Below are 26,056 nucleotides of genomic sequence, written 5' to 3'. Positions count from 1 at the left end.
GATATTCTCTTACTGTTCCTAATTTACAAACTCTATCATAGGGATGCATGTATATGTATACACAAAAAAGAACCAGTATACATAGGATTTGGTACTGTCTTCAGTTTCAAGCATATACTGAGCATCTTGGAACGTACACGTCTTGGAAAAGAGATGACTACTATATTTTAACCCTTACATTAAAACAGTGACATTATCACAAACTATATGATTTCTTTCATGGGCTAAAGTAGGAAATATATAACAAAATTTTGCATTTAAAAAATCTTGTCTTTAATGTTTCATACAATTCAATATAACTTTTATAACTCCATGCTGTTGGAGTGTCAATGATTTCCTCGGAATAGGCAACATGTGCCCTTTTCTGCTGGCAGAATTGGTCTCTCTTTGGTCCTCAGCCTCCCATCTCTAGACAGGAGCCCTTGACATTAGCAATGAAGGACACAGGAATTTCTAGATCTAATGACATACTTGCTACTATTTGGATTAGAATTTGAGGCACCAGTTCTGGTTGAAAATGGGTCTTGTTAACTGGGTCTGAGATTTAATCTTTGTAGTTTTTCTTAGACCAAGCTTTAGACTTAAGCTCTTAAACAGGGATCCTGTCACTGTACCCAGGACTGGCATTTCCCAAGGGTCAACTGGTATCTCTGCATGGCTAGACATATTCAATTCAGTCACTCAGTCGTGTCCGATTCTTTGTGACCCCATGAATCACAGCACACCACGCTTCCCTATTCATCACCAACTCCCAGAGTTAACTCAGACTCATGTCCATCGAGTTGGTGATGCCATCCAACCATCTCATCCTCTGTCATCCCCTTCTCCTGCCCCCAATCCCTCCCAGCATCAGAGTCTTTTTCAATGAGTCAACTCTTCGCATGAGGTGGCCAAAGTATTGGAATTTCAGTTTTAGCATCATTCCTTCCAAAGAACACCCAGGACTGATCTCCTTTAGAATGGACTGTTTGGATCTCCTTCAGTCCAAGGGACTTCCCAGAGTCTTCTCCAACACCACAGTTCAAAAGCATCAATTCTTCGGTGCTCAGCCTTCTTCACAGTCCAACTCTCACATCCATACTTCTTGGGAAATAGATGGGGAAACAGTGGAAACTGTCAGACTTTATTTTGGGGGGCTCAAAAATCATTGCAGATGGTTACTGCATCTATAAAATTAAAAGATGCTTACTCCTTGGAAGGAAAGTTATGACCAACCTAGACAGCATATTAAGAAGCAGAGACATTACTTTGCCAACAAAGGTCCTTCTAGTCAAGGCTATGGTTTTTCCATTGGTTATATATGGATGTGAGAGTTGGACTGTGAAGAAAGCTGAGTGCTGAAGAATTACTTGTGCCTAAATTCCCAGTGATGGCACTCTACTGTCTATAGAAAATCCTGGTAACTTTGTAGAAAGGTAGATTATTTGGCCAAACTGGTAACTATACCTTCTGGTATACTTGGTATACTTGGTATCCTGGTAACTACACTTTCTGGTATACTTGCTGGTAACTATACTTTCTAAATACTGTTTCTCTCTATGCTCCTGCCATGTTGTACTGGCAGCACTTACAACGAGGTCCATCTTGGTATAGACATGTTGAGTGTAAACCTTCCATGCCTTTTTATAGTTAACTGAATCATACCCAGATATGTCCAAGTGAGAATACCAAAGCATAGATTTACAATAGCTAGGGTAAGGAGGCAACCTAAATGTCCATCATTAGGGGAATAGAGAAAGAAGATGTGGTGTATGTGTGTGTGTGTATATATATATATATATATATATATTTGAATAAAATTCTACAATAAAAAGGGACAAAATTATGTCATTTGGAGAGATGTGGATAAACCCAGAGACTGTTATACAGAGTGAAGTAAGTCAGAAAGAAAAACAAATATTGTATTTTAATGCATATATGTGGAATCTAGAAAAGTGGTAAAAATAATCATATTTGCAAAGCAGAAGTAGAGACACGAACATAGAGAACAAACGTCTGCATACCAAGGGGGAAGGGTAGGGGGATGAACTGGGAGGTTAGGATTGATATATATATACTATTGGGATTGACGTATATACACATAGTAATACCTATGCATAAAATAGATAACTAATGAGAACCTACTGTATAGCACAGGGGACTCCTCTTGATACTCTCTGGAGACCTAAATGGAAAGGAAATCCAAAAAGGGGGGATAGTATATGTATGGCTACTAAGTTTGCTGTATAGCAGTGTAAAGTAACCATACAAAACCACTAAATAATAACTAAACTAACAACTAAATAGAACAACCAACTGAATAAAAAACAAATAATTTTGAAAAAAAGAATGTCAAAGCATTAGTCATGAAATAATGATTGCCACTGAAAATATAATAAAATAGAATATAAAGTAGAATAGAATAAAATAAATTCATCTACCAACTATCTAGAGTCCAGGGAATGGAAAAAGCCATAAAGCAATAGCAGTGTTACCTTAACTTCCCATTATTCATATATAAACTTTCACTCCAGAAACAGAGTTCAAATACTTCATTTCAAGGTAATTTGATTTGCTTTCCTTCTGGGAGAAACTATGGCTTGGTAAAGGGTTTGGGCTGGATTCAATCCCAGCTCTGACTCTTACAAGCTATGCAAACTCAGGCAAATTACTTAAGTCTCTATGCAAGAACTTATTCAGCTAGAAAATAGGAGTAATAGTAGTAATATCACCTACCTCGTTAGATTGTTGTGAAGGCTAAGTGAAAGTGAAGTCGCTCAGTTGTGTCTGACTCATGCCCGACTCTTGGCAACCCCTACCAGGTTTATCCATCCATGGGATTTTCAAGGCAAGAGTACTGGAGTGGGTTGCCATTTCTGGGATCTTCCCGATCCAGGGATCGAACCCAGGTCTCCCCATATTGTAGGCAGATGCTTTTACTGTCTAAGCCACCAGGGAAGTTCCTGTGAAAGCTATATGAGATGTAAAATGTGGCGTGTCAAGGCACAAGATATAACTGAATAAATATCAGCTATAATTAGTTGAATGTATGGGAATGTTCATATTTATTGAGCAAGAACATTAATTCTGTCTCAAAAAAGAAGCAAGGGAATGTACAGCTTTTCATTTATCAGAAAAATCTCATAAACGTTATATGGCTCATGAACAAAAAATATGTACTATTGATACTATATAATATGCTCTATTGACACTGTGTATAAAACAGATAACTAATGAAGACCTACTCTACACACAGGGAACTCTACTCAATGCTCTGTGGTGGCCTAAATGGAAAGGAAATCCAAATAAGAGAGGATACATATATATATATAGTTGATTCACTTTGCTGCATAGCAGAAACTAACACAAAATCATAAAGCTACCATAGTCTAATAAAATATAATTTCAAAAAAGGCTAAACTATAACTATGGATCAGGCATTAGCAAAGGTGCTTTATGTTTACTTTCTCATTGTAACACTCCATAAGGTAGAAATTATTGTCCTAATTGTTTGAGATCCATCAGGTTGCCTACTGCTATGAAGGTAGGAAGCAGCAGGGCCTGGGTTCAGATATCTGACAGGCAGAACATAGTCAAGTCACACGGATACCCAGCCTACGCTCTGCTCTGGAATCACTGCTTTCTCTTGCCTTTCAGCCTGCTAAGGACAGTAAAGAAGTCCTTTCCTCACTTTACTGTGCATCGTGGGGAAAAGGCTCTATCACAAATGGCGGTTTAGGTAGGAAAATAAACTTGGATTCAGCAAATTAACTTTCAGCGTAGCTTCCAACGACTAAGGTCTCAGACTATTAAATTTGGAATGTCAGCAGCACGCTCTAGCAAAGAACAACAGCTGCTGCTGGATCCCAAGCCACAAAGCAACAGCAGCTGTAGCATCTGGACCAGCAGATACCAAAGCTGCCTCAGTAAATAAGGAAAAAGTCCCCCTGCAATCTGACCCTCCAGAATCTGCTCCCCAAGTTTGCTCTGGGTGGCTCAAAGGTCCCGACACAAAGGAGGCAAATGGCACATTTTCTTTAAATATCTGTTCGGGCAGGAGGCTGTGACCTTTACTCTTTATTGGTGGAATGGATGCTAACATTACCAGCTGGAAGTAAATGGAGATTTTAATTGAAACACATTCAACTATCTACAAGGAGGAGGGAGGGGTGCAAATAAGAGAGTCTTTCTAAGTTATCTAATGAGCACCCAGCATGGCTCAGCTTCCCACAAATGATACTCCATTATCCTGGGCTTGTTTTGCAAACAAATACTCAAAAAGAAAACCTTTCAGCTCTTGCACATTTGGCCCTATTTCCCAATACCAGTTCTGTTAGCTAATGTGAAACACAAAGTCTAACTCAGGATCTAGTTTACTTTTGTTTCCTGGAGGAAATGGAAAAGAAAACAATATTGGGACATAAGCATTACAGTTGGGGAAAAAAAAAACACAATGGGTTACTGAATACAGTATAATATGCAATTATTGATATAAATGTGTGAACACATTTTTCTTTACTCTTAGTACTTTGAAAAAACATCCTCTATTTCTCAGACCCCAGTATTCCAATGGGAGAAATTAATTATATTCTTTAAATTTAGTATCTGATCACCTAGTAAAAAGAAAGGTCTTCATCACTTAATTTGGATCATTGAATATCTAGCATGGTAGTTTATTCTGTGTGCTCAAGTTTGTTTAGATGCCAAAAAAAAAATTGTGGGGAAAAAAACACTAGTAGTCACCACTGCTCAAGCTAATTAGCCTTTCTAAAGGCCACTGATGCTTTGTTTCAATATATTATTTATATTAAAGAGACATTGTCTGTAAGGTTAAGATATGTGAAAACAATGATCTGTCCCTTAATTATTGTTCAAATACTAAGAAAGATGATTTAAAATGAAGCTAATGGGCAATGAGAGAAGAGAATAAAGCCACATTTAGGGTTTTACATTAGCAAGAAAAACAGCTAAATTTCTGCTCTATTATCTGACCTTCCCTGGTGGCTCAGAAGGTAAAGCATCTGCCCGCAATGTGGGAGACCAGGGTTCGATTCCTGGGTCAGGAAGATCCCCTTGGAGAAGGAAATGGCAATCCACTCCAGCACTCTTGCCTGGAAAATCCCATGGAGGGAGGAGCCTGATAGGCTACAGTCCATGGGCTCTATTATCTAGGTAGCTTTTATTAAGCTCCCATGAAATCATTGTCCTATGCTATTGAACAAAATTCTCATAAAGAAGAAAAACATATTGTTGATTTGTTTTTTGTTTTTACAAAACAAATCTCGTCTTTAACTTTGCCTAAAACTGATGACCTTTAGAACGTATTTCATTCAAATGAGGAATGGAACAGAGCAGAAATGGATTCATCCAACAAAGCGTCCTTAATGAAGAACCTTAGTCAGAAGAGAGCTGCATTCCCTGAATCAAGTCCTGGCATTTTCTGTGTCGACTGTGTAGTGAAGGAACAGCATTACTCATTGGCAAGAAATCCATTTAGCTGTGCAGGTGATGCTCGGGTGATGTTTATGCTAAGGAATCTTAATGTCTTGGCCTCTTTAAAGAACTCTACACGAACAGACTTGGTTCAATAGTAACCACAGTGAGTGAACCTGGGGATAAGAGATACCATTAGTCATCCAGTGACGCAGCCTTCATTCACCATTGGCAACCAGCCAAGAACACACCACGCTATTGTGGATCAGTCCATTTCTAATAATGTGAACCAACGGAGATTTCCGTTGCCTTTAAGAATTACACACTTTAAGTGAGGATTTAAGGTTGCTAAAAAGCAACTCTGAAAAACCAATAGTAACTTAATAAGCACTATATAAATGGGCAATAAGTAAATATGCATATCTTTACATACTGTAGACTTCTTAACAGAGCTCCTGAGGCTCCGGGGTTTTCAATGATGGGAAGGATTTGAGTGCACAGAGATATTTGTATTCATCCATCCCCAGTGATCTATATACTAAGTCAGTTGCATACTAAATTGTTACTGAGAAAATTTACCTCATTACATGAAGAGGGCAATTATCATTAGTTATGAGCCTACCACAGTTGCTGACTGGAATACTTGTTGCAGGGTCATTATCCAACATGCTTGCATGTAATATTGCTGGGGGGAAACTTTACGTTAGATATTTGAAACAGAAATGTAACAATTCATGAAATATAACAACATGAAATTTAACAAGTTCGAATACCAATTAGCTTTTGAAATTGGCATCTGACACAACTGTGAGAAAATTTCCACAAGACAAGTTATTTCATAGGTTGAGGTATGGTGTATACAGAAGGGCCTTATGAAAGGTAATGCTCATTTTAAAATCAGATGAACCATTTAACAATTTTTGTGACTTAGCAAAGATGACACACAAATTTGTGAAGTGTTTCATATTTTTTTAGGCTGCCCTGGTGGCTCAGTAGTAAAGAACACACCCGCAATGCAGGAGACACAATTTTAATCCCTGGGTTGGGAAGATGTCTTGGGGGCAGTGGCAGGAATGGCACCCCACTCCAGTATTCTTGCCTGGAAAATCCCATGGACAGAGGAGTCGGGTGAGCTATAGTCCATGGGGCTGCAAAGAGTCGAACATGACTTGGAAACGACAACAAACAACAGTAACGCACATTCACTGTCATGAGGAACCTGAAAGTAAAATACTGGAAGAACAGTTTACGCTTAAACCTACCATTCCCCATTGTTAAAACTTTGTACTTTGAGGTGGAACCAACATTTTACCAGTCCTCTTGTAAAGCATTCTCATACACACACTACACGTGAAAGAAACTCAATCACAGAGGCCTGGAGGTTTACTGTTTATTTGCAAATATTATGATACAGGCCCTAACACTGAAGGATCTAAGGAATCAACTGAATTCATTTTGTTCTCTAATCCACATGCCTGTTGTCAGCCATTAATTAAACAGAACAAACCACACAGTGTAAACTTTGTAAGTTGTTGTTCAACAGGGATTTTAACTTTTGCCGACAGAAATTCAAGATCAACAGTCAACTCAATTATGAAAATGAAAATAAACAAGAAAACCCATTGATTTTCAGAGAATAGAAGCATTTTCCCACTTTTTTAGCATACACAAGGACCTTACCAATCCAGCTTCTCTTTCATTCACGCACCCTTTGTTCACCAACAGAATTAAACCTGTCGCCAGATTCCCCACCTCCACACCTTCCCTCACATTTCCACATCCTTCCAAACTGATGCCCAACTCCTTCCCAACTTCCAAGAGAGTTTTCATTCAATCTTTTCAGAATTGTTTATAGTCTCCCCTTAATGGAGTAATTTCATTCTCTACTTTATCCGTATTTTCACACATGGCACCAGTCTGTGTTATTGCTACTTAGATGCTTGCCTATGTGGTTCCATGGGACTGTCAGCTCCTTATGGAAAACTAAGATCATGGCATCCGATCCCATGACTTTGCAGCAAATAGAAGGGGGAAAAGTGGAAGCAGTGATAGATTTTCTTTTTTTCTTGGAATTGTTTTCCTTAACTCATTACTTTGTGAAGAAGATTCATCCTACTTACTTCTTTGACCTTTTCTTTAACATACATCATAATTTATTATATCCCACAAATCTTCAGAACTATGTTGTCATAATTTTGATTACACTCTCAGTAAAGAACACCAACCCAATTATAGTATTAATAAAAGTGATCCAATATTTTATTGTAAATGCTATAAAGGGTAGGGAAATATTATTCCCCCAAAACAGGAAATCCCTCCCTCCCTCCTACAGGGACTGGGTTTTGCTTTTCCTTTTATATTATAAACTATTAAACACAGGAAATAAGAGTTACAAATTACTTTATTTTTTAGAAGTTATTTGAATAAACTCTCATGAGAAATCAAAACTCAGTGTCCTCAGAGATCAGATTTTTTCCACAAGTAAGCCAAAATTTAAAGTAACTTTAACTTTTTTAATGCCTTAAGTTAAATTCTCCAAGTTTTCTATAAAAAGCATATAATACTTTAAAATTTAAAAATGCTATTAGAAATAAATTATATACTTGGCTTCAGAAAACATCCTATAAACCACAAAAAAATAGAGAAAAAAAATTGAAATGCATTTTCTAGATTGTGAAAAATAAGTATTTGTTAGATCCTATAAACTAGAAAATAAAAGAGGAAACAGAAAATTAGTAGTTCACAAATATATATAAAAAAATTAACTGCAGTATAATTTGGCCTGCGAAACATTACATGAGTTGTAGATCTGGAGTGCAATTCAGTGTCAAAATCAGAAGGAAAAAAGAGAAACTTGAATAAGGTATAAAAAAAGAAAAAACACCATTTGGTCAATAGATGCTTGAATCCCACCTTACATATTGTGGACCTTTTATTGGCAGCCCTTAAACTGGCCTTAACAGGACAGAGCAAAGATTGAAAAGCTTATCTGCCTCAGCCCTACATCCTGATAACTGATCTCTCAACTCCACTTACCCAGTGATACTCAAAGGCTGCTGACCCAGAGATGTGAGATGCTTACACAAAATGAAGATTTCTATATCCCAAAGGCAGCACAGAATCACAAACTGCACTGTTTGAAATTGGAAGAGGACTAACATAGCTTACAAAATTACTATGAAGTGACAGTAATCAAGGCATTGTAGCAAGGGCTTAAGGACAGACAAATAGAGAGCTCAGAAATATATCCTTACTTATAGGGTAATTTGACTTTTAATGAAAAACATCAAAACAGTCCAATAAAGAAAAAAAATGTTTTAATGTTTGAAAAATGTTTTAAAAAAATTTCCAGAGTTTGAGCACAAAAATCTCTGTGTTAACTGGTCCTTTGAGAGACTTGTGTCTCTTAATCCCTCCTTACTCACATGTATAAACCTCTGTGTGTAGGTGTGTATAAGTACACTCATCCCACTTTTTGAGCTAAGGTTCTCTTTCCACTCCAAATAAAGATCACCTTCATTCTGGGAATTTAAAATTAGTTCTATTAAATCCACTGGAATAAATACTGCTGGAATCAAATATGACTTCCAGGTTTATGGACCCTCAGAGTTAATAGATAACTAAAATTCAAGGCTTCCTATTTTCTTCTGTCGCATTTATTATAGGAGCTTAAGTAATTCATCTGACTGGTCTGTGCCCTTGGGTCTGTGCAGGTTGGTGCCACAGTCAAACAACACTGCAGTATTGTTAAATATGTTCCGTATTAAGTCAAGTCTAGGAAGATAAAATAGAAATAGGAGACCTAATCTCTATACTTAAAGAGCTTAGACTTCAACAGGGAATAGATCATACTTTTTTTTTTTCAAGAATACTATTAAAAGAACACTAAATAAGTGAAAGTGATAAGGTGTCAACTTCATAAGCACCGAAGGGAAGAAGATAAGACGGCAAGAGAACCAAAACTTGTAGTGACTACACACTGTTCTTTCAAAAGCAGAAAATATGCAAAGAAATTTTCATATAAAAAATAGGTGGAGAAGTACAGTTTCTTCCAACATGGAAAAGCCTTGGAGGCCCAATTTCCTGCTATCTTCCTTCAAAGTTTGTCTTTCATTTTCAAGTTGTTTGGATTCAATTAAACCACTAGGTAGGGAGGATACTGTATGAAGATCACATATTACTATATATAATCATCTGAAGAATAATGTTTGACTATTTAATGAATATTAAAAAACCATTTGAAAGAATAATAAATGAAAAATTCTGAAACTGTAATGGGTGATTTTTTCCTACAATTTCTCTGAGTGTCAGGAATCATGCAAGCTTATTAGCTAAATCTACCTCTTCATGTGAGATTAGGATTCTCCCCCTTTTTAATGGAATAAAGGGAATCACATGGAATTAATTGTTTAAACATGCTGTCTTTTCCTTTGGATTTGCTAAAAGGCCAAACACATAGAGCTCATGATGGTTGTGCTTCAACCAAGAGACATTGGAAGACTACCTAATGATATAGAAATATTATTTATAATGCATTTATAACCTATACTTTACGTTTTCTTCCGAATCTTGCCAAAGTTTGTGTTAGAATGATCTGCTTGTCTTGGTGTCCATATATTTTCTAACCAAGAGTTTGACATTTTGAATCACACTTAATAGGAACATCTAAGGACTGAGCCTCATTTTCACAGGCCTGTTCTTGCAGATAAACTAGAGATGCCAGTTCTAGCAACACAATAATAAAATGTTGGGTGGAAGCAGAAGCTAAGTGGCCCTGATCTGAGTTAAAAGACCTATAAGTAGTGTTCATCTCTGCAATTTGAAAATGGCATGTTGAATTTACTATTTAAAACATTTAAAAATATTAAAAATTTACCATTGTTGAATTGGCAAGACATAAGAATGGCGATATCCACTGACACTGTTCTGCATTCAGAATGAATTCACAGTTTGGAAATCTTCAGTCCTGCATTAAGTCCTCCTTAAGTCAGTTCTCTCTTTAAAAAAATATTAATTACAGACATTTGAAGATCACTCAAAAGTGAGAACATTATAAGAAAGCCCCATGGATTCACCAACCAGTTTCAACCATGATGATTTTTATGTCCATCTTGTTCCTTCTATCTGTCCACCTCAGGGATTCCATCAGGACAGGGTATGCCAGTTGAAATAAAGATTCGCCTGCATAGTTTGCTTTTGAATCTTAAAGCATACAAACATTTTTCTTGTTCATTTATCATGTAATTTGCTTGGAAAAGGGAGGTCTTATATTGTCCCATCTCACACGCTAGTAAAGTAATGCTCAAAATTCTCCAAGTCAGGCTTCAGCAATACGTGAACCGTGAACTTCCAGATGTTCAAGCTGGTTTCAGAAAAGGCAGAGGAACCAGAGATCAAATTGCCAACATCCGCTGGATCATCAAAAAAGCTAAAGAGTTCCAGAAAAATACCTATTTCTGCTTTATTGACTATGCCAAAGCCTTTGACTGGCTGGATCACCACAAACTGTGGAAAATTCTGAAAGGCATGGGAATACCAGACCACCTGACCTGCCTCTTGAGAAACCTATATGCAGGTCAGGAAGCAACAGGTAGAACTGGACATGGAACAACAGACTGGTTCCAAATAGGAAAAGGAGTACGTCAAGGCTGTATTTTGTCACCCTGCTTATTTAACTTATATGAAGAGTACATCATGAGAAACGCTGGCTGGACGAAGCACAAGCTGGAATCAAGATTGCTGGGAGAAATATCAATAACCTCAGATATGCAGATGACACCACCCTTATGGCAGAAAGTGAAGAGGAACTAAAAATCCTCTTGATGAAAGTGAAAGTGGAGAGTGGAAAAGTTGGCTTAAAGCTCAACATTCAGAAAACGAAGATCATGGCATCTGGTCCCATTACTTTATGGGAAACAGATGGGGAAACAGTGGAAACAGTGTCAGACTTTATTTTTTTGGGCTCCCAAATCACTGCAGATGGTGACTGCAGCCATGATATTAAAAGACACTTACTCCTTGGAAGAAAAGTTATGACCAACCCTAGATAGCATATTCAAAAGCAGAGACATTACTTTGCCAACTAAGATCCGTCAAGGCTATGGTTTTTCCAGTGGTCATGTATGGATGTGAGAGTTGGGACTGTGAAGAAAGCTGAGCACTGAAGAATTGATGCTTTTGATCTGTGGTGTTGGAGAAGACTCTTGGGAGTCCCTTGGACTGCAAGGAGATCCAACCAATCTATTTTGAAGGAGATCAGCCCTGGGATTTCTTTGGAAGGAATAATGCTAAAGCTGAAACTCCAGTACTTTGGCCACCTCATGAGAAGAGTTGACTCAATGGAAAAGACTCTGACGCTGGGAGGGATTAGGGGCAGGAGGAGAAGGGGATGACAGAGGATGAGATGGCTGGATGGCATCACTGACTTGATGGACGTGAGTCTGAGTTGAACTCTGGGAGTTGGTGATGGACAGGGAGGCCTGGCGTGCTGTGATTCATGGGGTCGCAAAGAGTCAGACATGACTGAGCGACTGAACTGAAGGGATATCATCTCAGTGAATGAAGAAAGCCCACTTTTTATTCTAATTCCACACCGCTTGAGAAAGGTCAAGAGCTTCTTCATACAAAATTCCAGCTGAAGAGTTAGGATTTACACTGTTCCCCATTGCACATCACACCTAACAGGAGACAATGAAGTTTCCATCAACTTTATACATACCACACAATTGAACCAGTCTACACTGAGCTACTGCATTCCCAGGTCTGAGGACCAAAATGTTTCCACCAAACTCTAATTTATATCACCATTAAATATTTTTCTTGATTTTCAGTAAAATAAGAAAATCTGTTTGTCTATCCAGTGGCAGATCAATTTAACTGAAATAAAATTTCTCTTATAATTTAGTCATGCTTACTCAAAGGATTAGTGAGCCACTGTCAGGGAAGTGATACTTGTCTGCTCATTAACATTCATGACCAAGAACCCTTCTGATAGGCTGGTTTCTCTGATAGAGAAATTCTTAAAAGAACTTGGCTTGTCTGTGAAACAGCTGCTCAGCAAAGCCGCCATGCAAGGGAATTGATGATAATAAGATGATAATATTACAACTACACTGGGAGCTTAATGTTTTCAGTTACTCTGAGGTATGTGGTAGTGGAGTAAGAATTAGAAAATGATTGGGAATTCATCACAAAAGACACAAAGCTACTGATCAGCAGTATTTTGTTAGTTTTGAAAGATCTGTCCAAAGAGAAGAAAAAGAGACAGAGAGAGAAAGGAAGGAAGAAAGGAAGAAGGGAGGGAGATTACACTTACACAAAGATCTGCCCTCCATTGAAAGAGTCTTCAACCATGCAAGGACCATTATTGCCTCACAAGGAAGGCATTTGCGATTTATAAATCTGTTTACTAATTGTGGCAAAACCAATCCCTGATTAGTTGATTCTTGTTTTTGGAAGGGTTGCCCTTTGCGAAAACTGTCAGATTACTTTCTAACGCCAGAGAGACCATTTCTCTAATTTCTAAAACCCAGTTCAGCACATTCTGACTTCCAGAGGAGTGTCATCCAGATGAAATACATATCGCTGATACGTAAAATGCTTTGTGACCCCACAGACTATAGCCCACCAGGCTCCACTGTCCATGGGATTTTCCAATCTAGAATACTGGAGTGGGTTGCCACGCCCTCCTCTACAGGATCTTACCAACCCAGGGACGGAATTTACATCTCCTAGCTCTCCTGCATTGCAGGCAGACTCTTTACTGCTGAGCCATCAGGGAAGCCCATATATCGCTGATGTACTGGCCCAGCAATGTTCAAGGAGGCATTTGGGTAACTATATCATATGCTGATTAACATGACAACCCTCAGGAAGTTACAGTTAATGTGTTATTCTGGTCAATAATCAAGGGGGGTAGTAACATAAGAAATGGAAATATCAAATCTGTGTATTCTTGAATAATATCAAGAAAGTGGTATGTGTGTGTCCTAAGTATGTTTGTTAATGTGCTAAGATATGAGAGGTAGTCTGTAACAGGTGCGTTTGACTAACTGCGCCTTATTTGGAAAATAATCATTGCTCTTGAATTACTAGAAAAATCTGCCTCCCTCCCCACCCTGCCAAAAATACATATATCACAAGTCAACATGAAAGGGAAAACATTACTTAAGGAATAGCAAGAAGAAGTCAGTCCAGGACTGTGGGGTTAGGATGTAGAAATATTTACTCCTTTCCTCACCTCCATCTTCTTCGGGGTTAAACACTCACTGCCCATCAGTGGTATTCAGTCTGTTTTGGCCAACAGGAGCTGAGACAACAAACTGCCAATTCTAAGTTAGGCTTTAAGGGGCATCATGCTTCTACTTGTGTAATACAGTCTCCAGACTCCACCATGAGAAGCATGTAGGTAGAGAGCTACTTCCAAAAAGAAAATGTCTAGAACTGACCAGACCAAATCCATAGTTTAGAGGCAGCCTCGTTGAGCAAAGGCTTGAAACAGCCAAACTCTAGCTATCCAAAGATACATTCAAGGAAAAAGAGAAGCATCTTACGTATGCCCTGAAATGCTGTGGTTGGTTGTTACAAAACAACGGCAGACTGATACAGGAACAAAAATGTTTCTACAGATTATTTACATCATGAATGTGTGCCAAATGTCGATAAATTAACACTGTTGAGGGATCAATTGTAATTATGTTGGCATGTCCCAAGGACTTTGTGGACTATGCAAACAAGATTGATGCCTATACTTCCTCCTGCCACCCGCCTCCTGGCACCTCTTTAACCTTCACAACCTTAAGGCATTCTTTAAGGGTCCAGTGTGTTCCATCTTCTAAAAGTCTCCACTTGTTTAGTCACTCAGTTCTGTCTGACTCCTCTGCGACCACATGGACTGCAGCCCTCCAGGTTTCTCTGTCCATGAGATTTCCAAAGCAAGAAGATTGGAGTGGGTGGCCAGTTCCTACTTCACAGGATCTTCGCAACTCAGAGATTAAACCCATGTCTCTGCAATGGCAGGCAGGTTCTTTACCACTGAGCCACTGGGGAAGCCCTGTCATAGCAAGCACTAATCACTTATATTTTTGATTTTCTTCTCTAGTGTCTCAATAAAATACTTGACTCCTTCCAGTTTTCTCTGGACTTCCACTATATGGCAGAGTCAATTCTGGCTCCCTTACAGTTAGCTTTATACAGATGTCTAGACCCCCAACAAGGTAAATTCTGTGATGGACTGACCATATTTTTGTCATTATTAGTCATCTTTGTATATACTAGACCCTTAGCTAGATGTCTTTATACAATAAGTTCTGAATAAATATTTCCAAATCGAAATCTCACACACACACACACACACACACACACACAGCACCCATGTAACAGGAAATTTAGAAGACTCTGCTACCATAAGGAAAACTACTCAGGGATTTTTGCTTTTCAAATAAGTATATTCTGTGAGAAAATTAGGCCATATTTTAAAGATATCATTACATTATTGTCATCTCTATAGCATATAGATGAGAAATGATATTTAAAAAGAAAACACAAGCAGATTTGCAGCGTAAAAATATTATGGCGCCATGTATAAATTATTTCCGCATTCAGTCACAATGAGAATTCTGAGGGTGTTACCATGGAATAAGTTCTTTGGGAGGATGGAAATTACTGCTTAACTTTTTTTTTCTTTTTCTTTTAAAAATGTACTCGCTGCCAAGATCTCTGGACAAATGTATATCATAAAAATACATAAATAAAAACCAAGAAGCAAAGTAAAATAATAAGACCAAGAACACACTAAACAAAAAACCTTATATTGAGATTCAGATGAATAAATACCAGCTCAAATAAATACAAAGAAAAAACTGCCAAAGTAATATATCCCTTCAACTAAATTTTTCTGTTTCTGAATAATCCATATTCCATATATGACTCTGGAGAATAGGGTGCTTGTACTTACATCAGGATAGAAGCTACCAAGGCTTCATGAGGTGAGGAGAATAAATAACATGCCTTCATTGATTTAATAACTTTTCTTTTGCACAAAATACTCATGTCCCTTTAATTTAGGGACAATATTCAATTAAACACTGATGCTGTCTTTTCCAAAAATATGGCTAGATTCTTTAGCCACCAATATCACAATTTCCTTGTTGAAAGAATATCAGTAATTTTTAGCCAGCGTCCACTGAAAACAAATAAAAGCTGAGTTAGAATTTCAGCCAAATATCGACTTGCTATCATATTACTGTTTCTAAGTCTGATGTAAGTCAAGAGCATCAGCTTACAGTCTTGGTTTCATCATTCTTGGTGGAAACTTGGCACGTCATTTACTCTCTCCAGGTTCCAAGTTCCTTGGGGGCTGGACTATATTTAGGTGAGTAATTTTATTTTCTTTCTTTAAGGATTTGTTTTTAATCTCTTTCCACATTTCTCTGTAAGATATTTCCACCTCTTTCCCACAATTACTGGGAGTACCTGGCGGTGGGAGATAGAGGAAAAGATGCTGCTGATGGTGAAATCTCAGCACATTTGGGGATAGAAAACAAGAGAGAGATTATGGGGTGGTTGTGACTAAGAGCAAGAACCCAGGAGGGCTCAGCCTGGGACAGGATGCTGACTTTGCCACTGAGAGTCTGTGGCTCTGCACTGCAGCTCACTGCTGGTAAACAGGTTAACGTCTGTAATGGGCGAGGAACATGGCCCGATGTTGCCTATTATTACCATTCCTATTATCTGAGTATTTGGTTGCTCTCCATTTTCCTAGGATCTTTACAAATTTGAAGCAAGACAGCCACTGGGATTTGGACACAGATGTCAATCTGACAGGTCAGGCAGTTACTAAACACCAAAATGCTAGGAAAATGAGTGGGTACACAAAGATGTCACTTTCTTTATCTGTATTTTTATATGATCCATTTGTTTGTATATTTCTGGCTATCTGGGGTACTTGGCAAAAGTGAGAAAGGCCGTAAGTCAGGGAATAGAGTTGTGATCATTCTTCCAGGTGTACCTGGCTGGACCTTCATCCGTGATTTTAACCACTGGAGTGTACTGGAAAACCTAGGCTTGGCTACAGAGCAAACTGAGAGCATCCCTGTGTCTTTGAGAATCAGCAGTGGCCAGGTTCTGGCCAACAGGTGAGGGGTTTGCAGGGATGTGTAATGCCAAGCAGATGTGGAGATTTGGCCAGAAAAGGGAGAACAAGCAAACAAATAAAACCCATGTAAAGCACTTGGAAGAGTGCTAGTGCCAAGGATATAAACTTGTACATACATTCATCATATTTCAACTCTATGTTTAAAAAAGGGGAAAAAAATCTACTCGTTTATAAGGAAATTCACTGCTAAAGAGCGAAATTTTCTGCAATTGGTTTTATATACTTTTTCAATTCATTGCCTCACAGCTACCCTTTCTTTCTATTCACTGCTTCACAGCAATACATTTTCAGCTAATGGAGCTAGGGAGCAAAGCTGGGCCCTTTAAGGAAACTGGGGAAAATTCAGATTCATTCAGGTTTAGCCTCCAACCAGGCAATGAATATTTATAATTTTATACAATATCTACTAAATATTACCAAAGATATTAATAGAAAATGGGAAAGAATATGACAATGTAATGTTGTATTCTGTTAAATGTTTCTGAATTTCAAATTTTAAAAGTCACCTCTACCACAAAATGACAAGCTAAATGGAATAAAAACATTTCTAGCATAATGACTAGACTGTAGACTAATGATTAACTGTGATTGAATCTAGCCGCTCTGAATAGCGTTTGGACTGAATCACATATATTAGGTGCAATTTAAATTGTTGCTGTACTTATTGAAAATAGGAAGGTAAGTGGCCACCTTCTCATATGATACAGTCCTCTTTCATATAATAAAGAACACATAACCAACAAAGATGCCTAAAATCCAATGAAAAATCAAGATCTCTGAGAAAGTGGGACCAGAGGCAGAGATGCAAAATGAACACTTTGGATCAAGAGACTCCAGCAATCACGCAAAATGACTCGGAATAGGAAGCTACTAAAAATAAAGCCCCTCAAAGCACCATCAGGTTCATCCAGGAATATGAAAAAAAAAAAAAAAAAAAGGTAAGGGAACAAATGGAAAACTGCCCTCATGAATGTACCAGCATTCCTGAAAGGTGACTTAGCAGGATCGCTTTTGTGGGATAAAAAGATATATCATACAATTGCACGGATGACCTTCATAAAATTGCTCAAAGGGCAGAAATTATAATGCTGACTAATTTTTATAATTTATTAAGACAACTCTTCAGAAACTAAGCTCACCAGATCCCATTTATATTTTGGAAAAATAAAATAGCTGAAAGCTTCCTTAAGTTCTCTCCCATCCCAGCCTAATGCAACTACAATGAAACGCACTGTTGTTAAAGAATTCATCACCCCATGTCAGATCAAATCTTAGCAAAATCAATGTCCTGTCAAACCGACTGACATAAGACCCTTAAATACATTAGAACAATTTAGAACATACCTGGAAAGAGAAAGACACAGAGAGACAGAGAGAAAGCAAGAAAGAATGAGTGGCTTTTTTTATAGGAGAAACACATCTGGGTTTAATAATTATAAATCCAAAGATATTGAAAGTCATTGATAGATGAATACAGGAAGTACCTGACTCAGTCTTGTTGAACAGCTTTACTTATTATTTTAAAAAAAAATCGATACCCCCAAAATCTACCTTAAGTCTAATATTTTTATTTAAAGGAATATATATTATGTAACATGGGCTTCCTCAGTGGTTCAGCGGTAAAGAACCTGCCTGAGACACAGGTTTGATCCCTGGGTCAGGAAGATCTCCTGCAGGAGGCATGGCAACCTATTCTAGTATTCTTGCCTAGAGAATCCCATGGACAGAATTGTCTGGCGGGCTATAGTCCATAGGGTGGCAAAGAGTGGGACACAACTAAAGTGACTGAGCTTGCACGCATGCACAAGGTGAATACTGCCCTGGGATTATTCCTACTTAATTTTGGAGCATGACTTTATAAAAGCACTAAGAGCTGTTTTCTAAAGATACAGGTCAAAGTCAGAGCAGCAGGTCACCCTCCCCTGCTTTCTGTAACACAGGATAACACATCTCAATTTGCTTCAATTTGAAGTAATACTATACATTATAGTTCCTCAAGAACAGAGCCCCTTCAGGGCTCCTAAAAGTCACTGGATTTATAATCTATAAATCAAGGCCAACTCCCAAGTCCTCGCTAGTTGCACTCAAGGGAACAATAGTCACAGCATCATATCTAAATAAAGAGTTACTTTTATATACATCCATACATACAGTTGAACACAGAGAGAAAGAGGAAGAGCATGAAAATGCTGAAATATACTTGCAACAATGTAAGTCCCTTTCACTTACACAGAAAATGTCACATAATCTTGATTTTAGAACCTGGAGGACTAATCTAAGAGACATCGACGCAGCCAATTTAAAGCAGCCACCAAGAAGAACATTTTATCTACTACAGAGAGGGAAAGAAAAGAAAAAGACAAACTTAGCAAGATTTTTCTGAACCAGCTTTGTTGTGCATTGATTGGAAAGGATGGAGGAAATGAATGGCTGTTCTGTTTCTGTCGGGCAGTTTCCTAAGACCGAGGCACACAAGAAAGGGTCCCTACAATTTGAAAGTCTGGTTTACAAGGAGCCATAGGAAGGGGCATTCATTTCACAGAGCACTGACAACACCTCACTACCCAAGAATATTATCTTTATCGTTATCATTATTCATTCAGTGGATAAAAGTCAGATTGCTTTTGAAAATCTTTCTGAGGCTCCAAGGGGAAAATCCAACAATGAATCCTAGTCATAGTTATTTTTGCTCGTTGTGCTTTCTAATACAAAATGTTTATTTAACAAACAGAATATAGAAATGAAGTCAATTGCTTATAACCAGGAAATCAATAAAGGGTCAAAACCTTCTGCCAGACAATTTCAACTACAATATAAAATGCAGTTACTTACATTACAGGAAAGGCACATTCTAAAATAAAGGAGTCCACATCAACTGGCACTTAAAACAAGTCTGTCCTGTTAAAAGTGACATTCTTATATATATACACAATGGAGTATTACTCAGCCGTTAAAAAGAATTCATTTGAATCAGTTCTGATGAGATGGATGAAACTGGAGCCGATTATACAGAGTGAAGTAAGCCAGAAAGAAAAACACCAATACAGTATACTAACACATATATATGGAATTTAGGAAGATGGCAATGACGACCCTGTATGCAAGACAGGGAAAGGGACACAGATGTGTATAACGGACTTTTGGACTCAGAGGGAGAGGGAGAGGGTGGGATGATTTGGGAGAATGACATTCTAACATGTATACTATCATGTGAATTGAATCGCCAGTCTATGTCTGACGCAGGATGCAGCATGCTTGGGGCTGGTGCATGGGGATGACCCAGAAAGATGTTATGGGGAGGGAGGTGGGAGGGGGGTTCATGTTTGGGAATGCATGTAAGAATTAAAGATTTTAAAATTTAAAAAATAAAAAACTAAAATAAAAAAAATTAAAAAAAAAAAGTGATGTTCTATTTCAAATAATTTTAAATGACATTTAATGACTTCAGGGCATATCCCTAGATGGAAACTGAAGACGCGCTATGGTGTGACAAAAGCTGACTTAGAATCACTCTAATAATGAAAATGTAAGCCAAAATCATTCCAAATAAATCTCACAGGCAAACTGAAAATGCCACACAGCTCTTTGTTAACTCAGGTTTTTCCAAGCTGTACAAACTGTGAAGAGTGCTCATGGCTTTCCTAAAAATAGACACAGGTATAAATGTTTAAGAAGGAAAGAAAAGCTTCCACTTAAATAAAATGTTTTCGATATAGGATCAAGAATCTCGCCTCGGAAAGCACAGCCAGCATGAGGAGAAGGAAAAGCTGCCGCCTACCGTCAAACTTCTTGTGCCTGGACACGAACGTGGTGCGCACGAAGTGGCTCGTCTCCTCCACCAGGTTTTCAAACTCCAGTTTGCTCTGTTGACTGAGCTTGTCTTCCATTTCCGTGGTGCAGCACGTGTATTCTTGAGGACAGATTCTCAAGTGTTCTCCTGCAAGAAGGAAGGGAATGTCAGCACAGAATGGTCGGTCAGGGCTTCAGGGTGTTTGTTTTTCTGGCATTTCCCTTAAATACTAGGGTCCCTGTTTCACCAGCCCCTCAGCCTTCTCCATGGACTTTCGTCTGGGCCTTGCAGTGCCTACCATTCCAAATACTCCAGACTCAAGTTGAACCCAAGCCCACAGTCTGATAGTCTCTGTCCTGCCCAATAAATTCATGTGTTGAACCCTAAGCCCCAGGGCAACAATGTTAGGAAATGGGGCCTTCGGGAAGTATTTAGGTCATGAATGGGATTGGTACCCACACTCAAGACCTAGAGAAGAGTCCCCCAAGAGACCAAGCTTGCCCTTTCTGGCACATTGGAACAGAGCCAAAAGATGGGGTCTTGAATCAGGGAGTAGACCCTTACCAGACACTGAATCTACCAGTGATGTGATCTTAAACTATCCAGCCTCTGGAAATATGAGAAGCAAATGTTTGCTATTTATCAGCCAGAAGGAAATGGCAACCCGCTCCAGTACTCTTGCTGGGAAATCCCATGGACAGAGGAGTCTGGTAGGCTACAGATCACAAAGAGTCAGACGTGACTGAGCGACTTCACTTTCACTTCTCACTTTCATGGATTGGAGAAGGAAATGGCAACCCACTTCAGTGTTCTTGCCTGGAGAATCCCAGAGACGGGGGAGCCTGGTGGGCTGCCGTGTATGGGATCACACAGAGTAGGACACGACTGAAGCAACTTAGCAGCAGCAGCAGTTTATGATATTTCTGTCATAGCACCGAAAGTGACTAAGAGACCTGACATTTAGTTCCAGCCCCTGTCACATAAGCAAAGGTATGTTAAAGACCTCAGAAGACCACAAGGCCCCTGCTTTTATTTGAAATGTACCGAGTAACAACAGGTGACAAGAGATGCAACACAGTTATAAGTGTGCTTATCTTTAGAAACCTCTAGTGAGGCAAGAAACAGTCAGCCCACCACCATAGACTGTTAGACGGCGGGGGCAAGAAAAGATGGCAATCATTTGCTGAGTTCTGCGCCTGCCCGTCCAACCGTCAGAATGCATCAGCCTTCCTCCCTGTGAAAGCAAGTGTGATTTTACTGGCAGATCTCCTATGCCACGCGTTTCCCTTGGTTGACATTCCTTGTCAGAGAGAAATGTCTCCTGCAAGGGGAAAGGCGCCGATGGGTTTAATTAATGCTTATGTTGTAGGGAAATGTAAAGTAAGAGCTAATGAAAGTCTTGGGTTTAATTCGGCAGATTTATCTCTGAATATACTGGGCTGCTTCCTTTGACAATATTGCTTTCTTCAGTGCTACTCGCAAGTGGAAGCCAAACCCTTGCTTGCTTCATGAAATTAAAACGGTCTGTTATTGCACAAAATGTGAATTTCCAATTGATTCAGCTCCGTTAGTGTCAAAAATGTTTAAGAGAGCCAGTGGAGGGAAGAAGGAAAATCCACCCAACATTTTGCTAAATAAAACCAACAAATTGCTCCTGTGATTAAAATCAGTATAGGGCATGGAGAAACCAAACGAACAGAGTACTTGATGTGGTGATTAAAATTCATTTATAATTTTTAACAGTACTTATATAAAATTATGCCCCGTGTGAAGTATAGGGTGCCTGTCTCATGGTTCTTCATGAAGTTGGATGCTTTCATGCCTACTTAAAACAACCCCAGAATAAAAAAAGGATCACAGGTCTGCATTAAAGTTAGAACTTACATAACTCCTGAAAGGGAAGGAGACCATAAAACATTATGAATATCTTTTTTAAAAAGGAAGAAACATGCAGTGTATTGAGAATGATAAACATCAATTTCAAGATAACAGTTTCCTCCCAGGAGGAATTAGGATTTGAGAGAAATGCCCAGATACTTTTATCTGTAATCTTTTATTTCATAAGTTGCTAGATATTTACATGGTGTTTATTATATTACTTGGAGAAGGAAATGGCAACCCACTCCAGTATTCTTACCTGGAAAATTCCATGGATGGAGAAGCCTGGTAGGCTACAGTCCATGGGGTCACAAAGAGTTGGACACGGTTGAGCTACTTCACTTTCACTTATTATATTACTATCATTACTTTTCTGTACATTTCAAATATCTTCTAATAAAAGCTTCACAGTATGTTATGAAAAAGTTATACCAGAAAGGGGGGCAGGGAGTACATATGCGTAAAGACAAAACAAACTGCTCTGGACATTCAGAGTCCAGCCTAGCACTCACGGCCAAGTCACCATAGTCTATTACATGTAAACAAGCTCACAGAACACCCATCTCAGACAAGATCATTCTGACACTATGATGACATGAGGCAAAGCAAGGCCATGTAAAAATTTTGTCTAAACACAGACAAAAACAAGGTGATTGTGCCATCCAAAAGTACCAAACATCTCCTCTCACTGGCAAGATGAGCATCTGTACTTTTACATTTATCCTTTTATTGACTGATCTTCACCACAGTCATCCCCCTTGCTGGTCACATTGGTTGAGATACCTTACTATGGAACTACCTGAACCTTTGAGAGCATCCGATCTAGGGTGGAGTGCTGCTTCTTGGAGCACTTCCCCCACATCATCCACCAAAATCAAATTCTATAAAAGAATCTGTTAAAGTCCCTCTTGGGCTTTCCAGGAACCGGCTTGCCAATGCAGAAGACACAAGAGGCGTGGGTTTGATCCCTGGGTCAGGAAGAACACCTGGAGGAGGGCATGGAACCCACTCTAGTATTCTTGCCTGGAGAATCTCATAGACAGAGCAGCCTGGGGGCTACAGTTCATAGGGTCTCAAAGAGTTGAGTACAACTGAAGCGACTAGGCTTACATGCCTGCAAAGTCCCTCTAACTGAGAAATCTTGAGGTTCTCTACAGTGTATTCTCACTTGCTGCATTGAGTGATTACTCATTCGACGCAGGTGTGTTCCTGATGGGCTCAGATTTGAAGGGGCAAATCATTCCAAAAGGGGGCGGGATAGAACATGAAAATTTTGAAATTTTTACCCAGTTGCTTCTGATACTCACATCCCATTAAGAAGCATAGATCTATAGTTGAAGAGACTGGGAAGGAACAAGTGTGGCAAATGGTCCACAAATCACTAATTTTCTTTTTTAAATACCAAAACTAACTGATGAGAACACTGTTTCCAGATCAAATAGATATTTAAGATTAACAACTTTGCAGAATGTTCGTTTCTCTAACCTGTTTTAAACTACTGGAAAAAAAAAAAAAACTCTATTCCATTTTGACTATAATATGCACAATTGAACCATCCATTTCTCAGGATTTAGTAGTACATTGGGACTGCATTCTATTTCTGAATCATTACAAGTGAGTTTACAACAAAAGGCATGGGACTTGTGGTGAAAAACTGACCAAAAGAAAATAAACATTTCATGACCTGAGGGTAACATTTGTGAAAGAAACGCCATGGATCTACATGCATGAAATTAGAATGGATTGGTGGTCTTCTAGCTGCCAATCGCTCCAAGAAAATCAGTATTTTATCTCAGGTGATAAATAAAAAGAGAAAGGTACTTCTTAGCGGGCTAAATTTAAACCAAACCTATTACTTCTGTGTGTGTGTATAGGGCCATGAAGATATATGTAGGAAGTTGATTTACTAATGCAAAGCAGGGTGAGTTTTTTTTTTTTTAATGAATTGTAGTGTCCTTAAGAAGGTAACTGATGTCTCCTCCTTTGTTCCTGGCAGAGAAAAAGAAGAAAAAAAAAAAAAACTAAAGAGATGGAAAGACAGAGATAGATAAATTAGAAAAAGTGAAGATATGTGGAAATCACCAGAATGATGAAGAATCATGCTACAGGAAGAGTGAATCTTTTATGCAAAGTGCCTGTTAGAGAACCTAGGAAGAGACCACGACGATGTCCCCAAACAAACAACCAGAGGTCATGAAACACGCAGTCCATTGAGACTAAGCCTTGCTTCCTTCCTAACACATCACTGGAGAAGAAGGTTGTGGAGGAATTAAATTCTTAATAGCCCCTCTCTCCCCCTCATCTGAGGCCACTGATAACTGTGAAAACAACTGATGACTTTAAATGGCCAATAAGACTTAGGACAATTGGCTAATTTTGTTTTGAGCGAGTATGTTAATCTGTTTCGGTTTTGACCCTAGAACAGGGTCAAACATAGCCTCTGGGCCAAATCCAACCTGCCATCTGTATTGATAAGACCTGTAAGAAAAATTATTTTTTAAAGAATTAAAAAAATGATATTATGTGCTATGTGATACTTTATGAAATCCCAATTTAACTGTCCATAAATAAAGTTTTATTGGATAACAGTCCCACCCACTCATTCATACCTTGTTTACGGCATTGTAGGGTTAGAAGAGAAGAGTAGTTATGAAAGAGACCATAAGGCCTGTAACACCTAAAGTACTGACTTTCTGAAATCAGACATGACAGCTACTTGGCTGGATAAAGAATTAACTCTCACAATTTCTCCTAAGAGCAAGAATATGAAACTTTTCTCAGCTTACATACTTCCTGACACTTACAGTATTTCTATTAATAATGGGTTTCTTCCCAAGTTGCAATTTATGAAGGTGAAAAATATCTGTTGTTCTTTTAGAGTTTCCCACCCACTCTCCTTTCTCAGATCCCCTTAGGTTCTCTATATGTTACCTATTCCATAACTAGACACAACATTTAGCTCAACTGGAGCACCACCAGGCACCTCCAAGATCACTAATAATAAAGATACTAAATAGATGGTTCTGGAAGGTCAGGATAAGAGAAAATAATGGCAGAAAATGTAAGGTTGAAACTTTGATGACTGTGCCTTGACATATCAAACGTGTATTGAAAATCTCCTCTGTGCAAATCATGATGATAGGTTCACATCCAGGAAGATTAGACGCAAGGTCAGGCAATCAGTTTATACATGTGCTTGTTTCCTTAGGGTATCTGAAGTTCATGCTAGTGAATTCCCAAGTCCCTGAATGTTTACAGAAACCGTCATTAGCTCTAAAATAAATATTGGTATTACTCAGCCATAAAAAAGAATGAAGTAATGATATCTGCAGTGGAAAGGATGGACCTAGAATTGTCATACTGAGTGAAGTCAGAGAAAGACAAGTATCATATGATAGTGCCTACATGTGGAATTAAAAAAAAAAGAGGTACAAATGAACTTATCTATAAAACAGAAATAGAGTTACAGATGCAGAAGGCTAATGGTTACCAAGGGCTAAGAGGTGAGGTAGAGATAAACTGGAAGGTGGAGGCTGCTATATATACACTATAAGGCCATACTGTATAAGACAGAGAATTCTACTCAATACTCATTAATGACCTATATTGGAAGAGAATCTAAAAAGAGCAGATATATGTATATGTATGACTGATTCACTTTGCTCATTTCACACCTGGAACTGACACACCATTGTAAATCAACTACACTCCAATAAAAATCAAACACACACACACACACATACACACACACACACACACAGAAGAAATTTAAGCTGGAATTTTATTATAACTAAAATAAATAAGGAGAATGGTAAATGTGA

General features: G+C 38.5%; 1 protein-coding gene and 1 long non-coding RNA gene across 2 annotated transcripts in view; one reads left to right on the top strand and one right to left on the bottom strand.

The window, feature by feature from the left end:
- GPC6 (glypican 6) overlaps nt 1-26,056 on the bottom strand; it is a 1,229,455-nt gene that overhangs the window by 902,966 nt on the left and 300,433 nt on the right. Inside the window, exon 2 of the mRNA XM_069601873.1 lies at nt 20,346-20,504. Coding sequence (XP_069457974.1) covers nt 20,346-20,504 — 159 coding nt within the window. The remainder of the gene's footprint in view (nt 1-20,345; nt 20,505-26,056) is intronic.
- On the top strand, nt 15,725-24,826 carry LOC138446657 (uncharacterized). The gene is made up of 4 exons (XR_011259493.1): nt 15,725-15,784; nt 16,415-16,547; nt 20,284-20,377; nt 24,232-24,826. It is a non-coding gene; the product is annotated as an uncharacterized lncRNA (long non-coding RNA).

Source organism: Ovis canadensis, chromosome 10, assembly GCF_042477335.2.
Source record: "Ovis canadensis isolate MfBH-ARS-UI-01 breed Bighorn chromosome 10, ARS-UI_OviCan_v2, whole genome shotgun sequence".
NCBI classification, from domain to species: Eukaryota; Metazoa; Chordata; class Mammalia; order Artiodactyla; family Bovidae; genus Ovis; species Ovis canadensis.
Note: the sequence above shows the minus strand (reverse complement) of the source record. Positions and strands in the feature narration are given on the sequence as shown.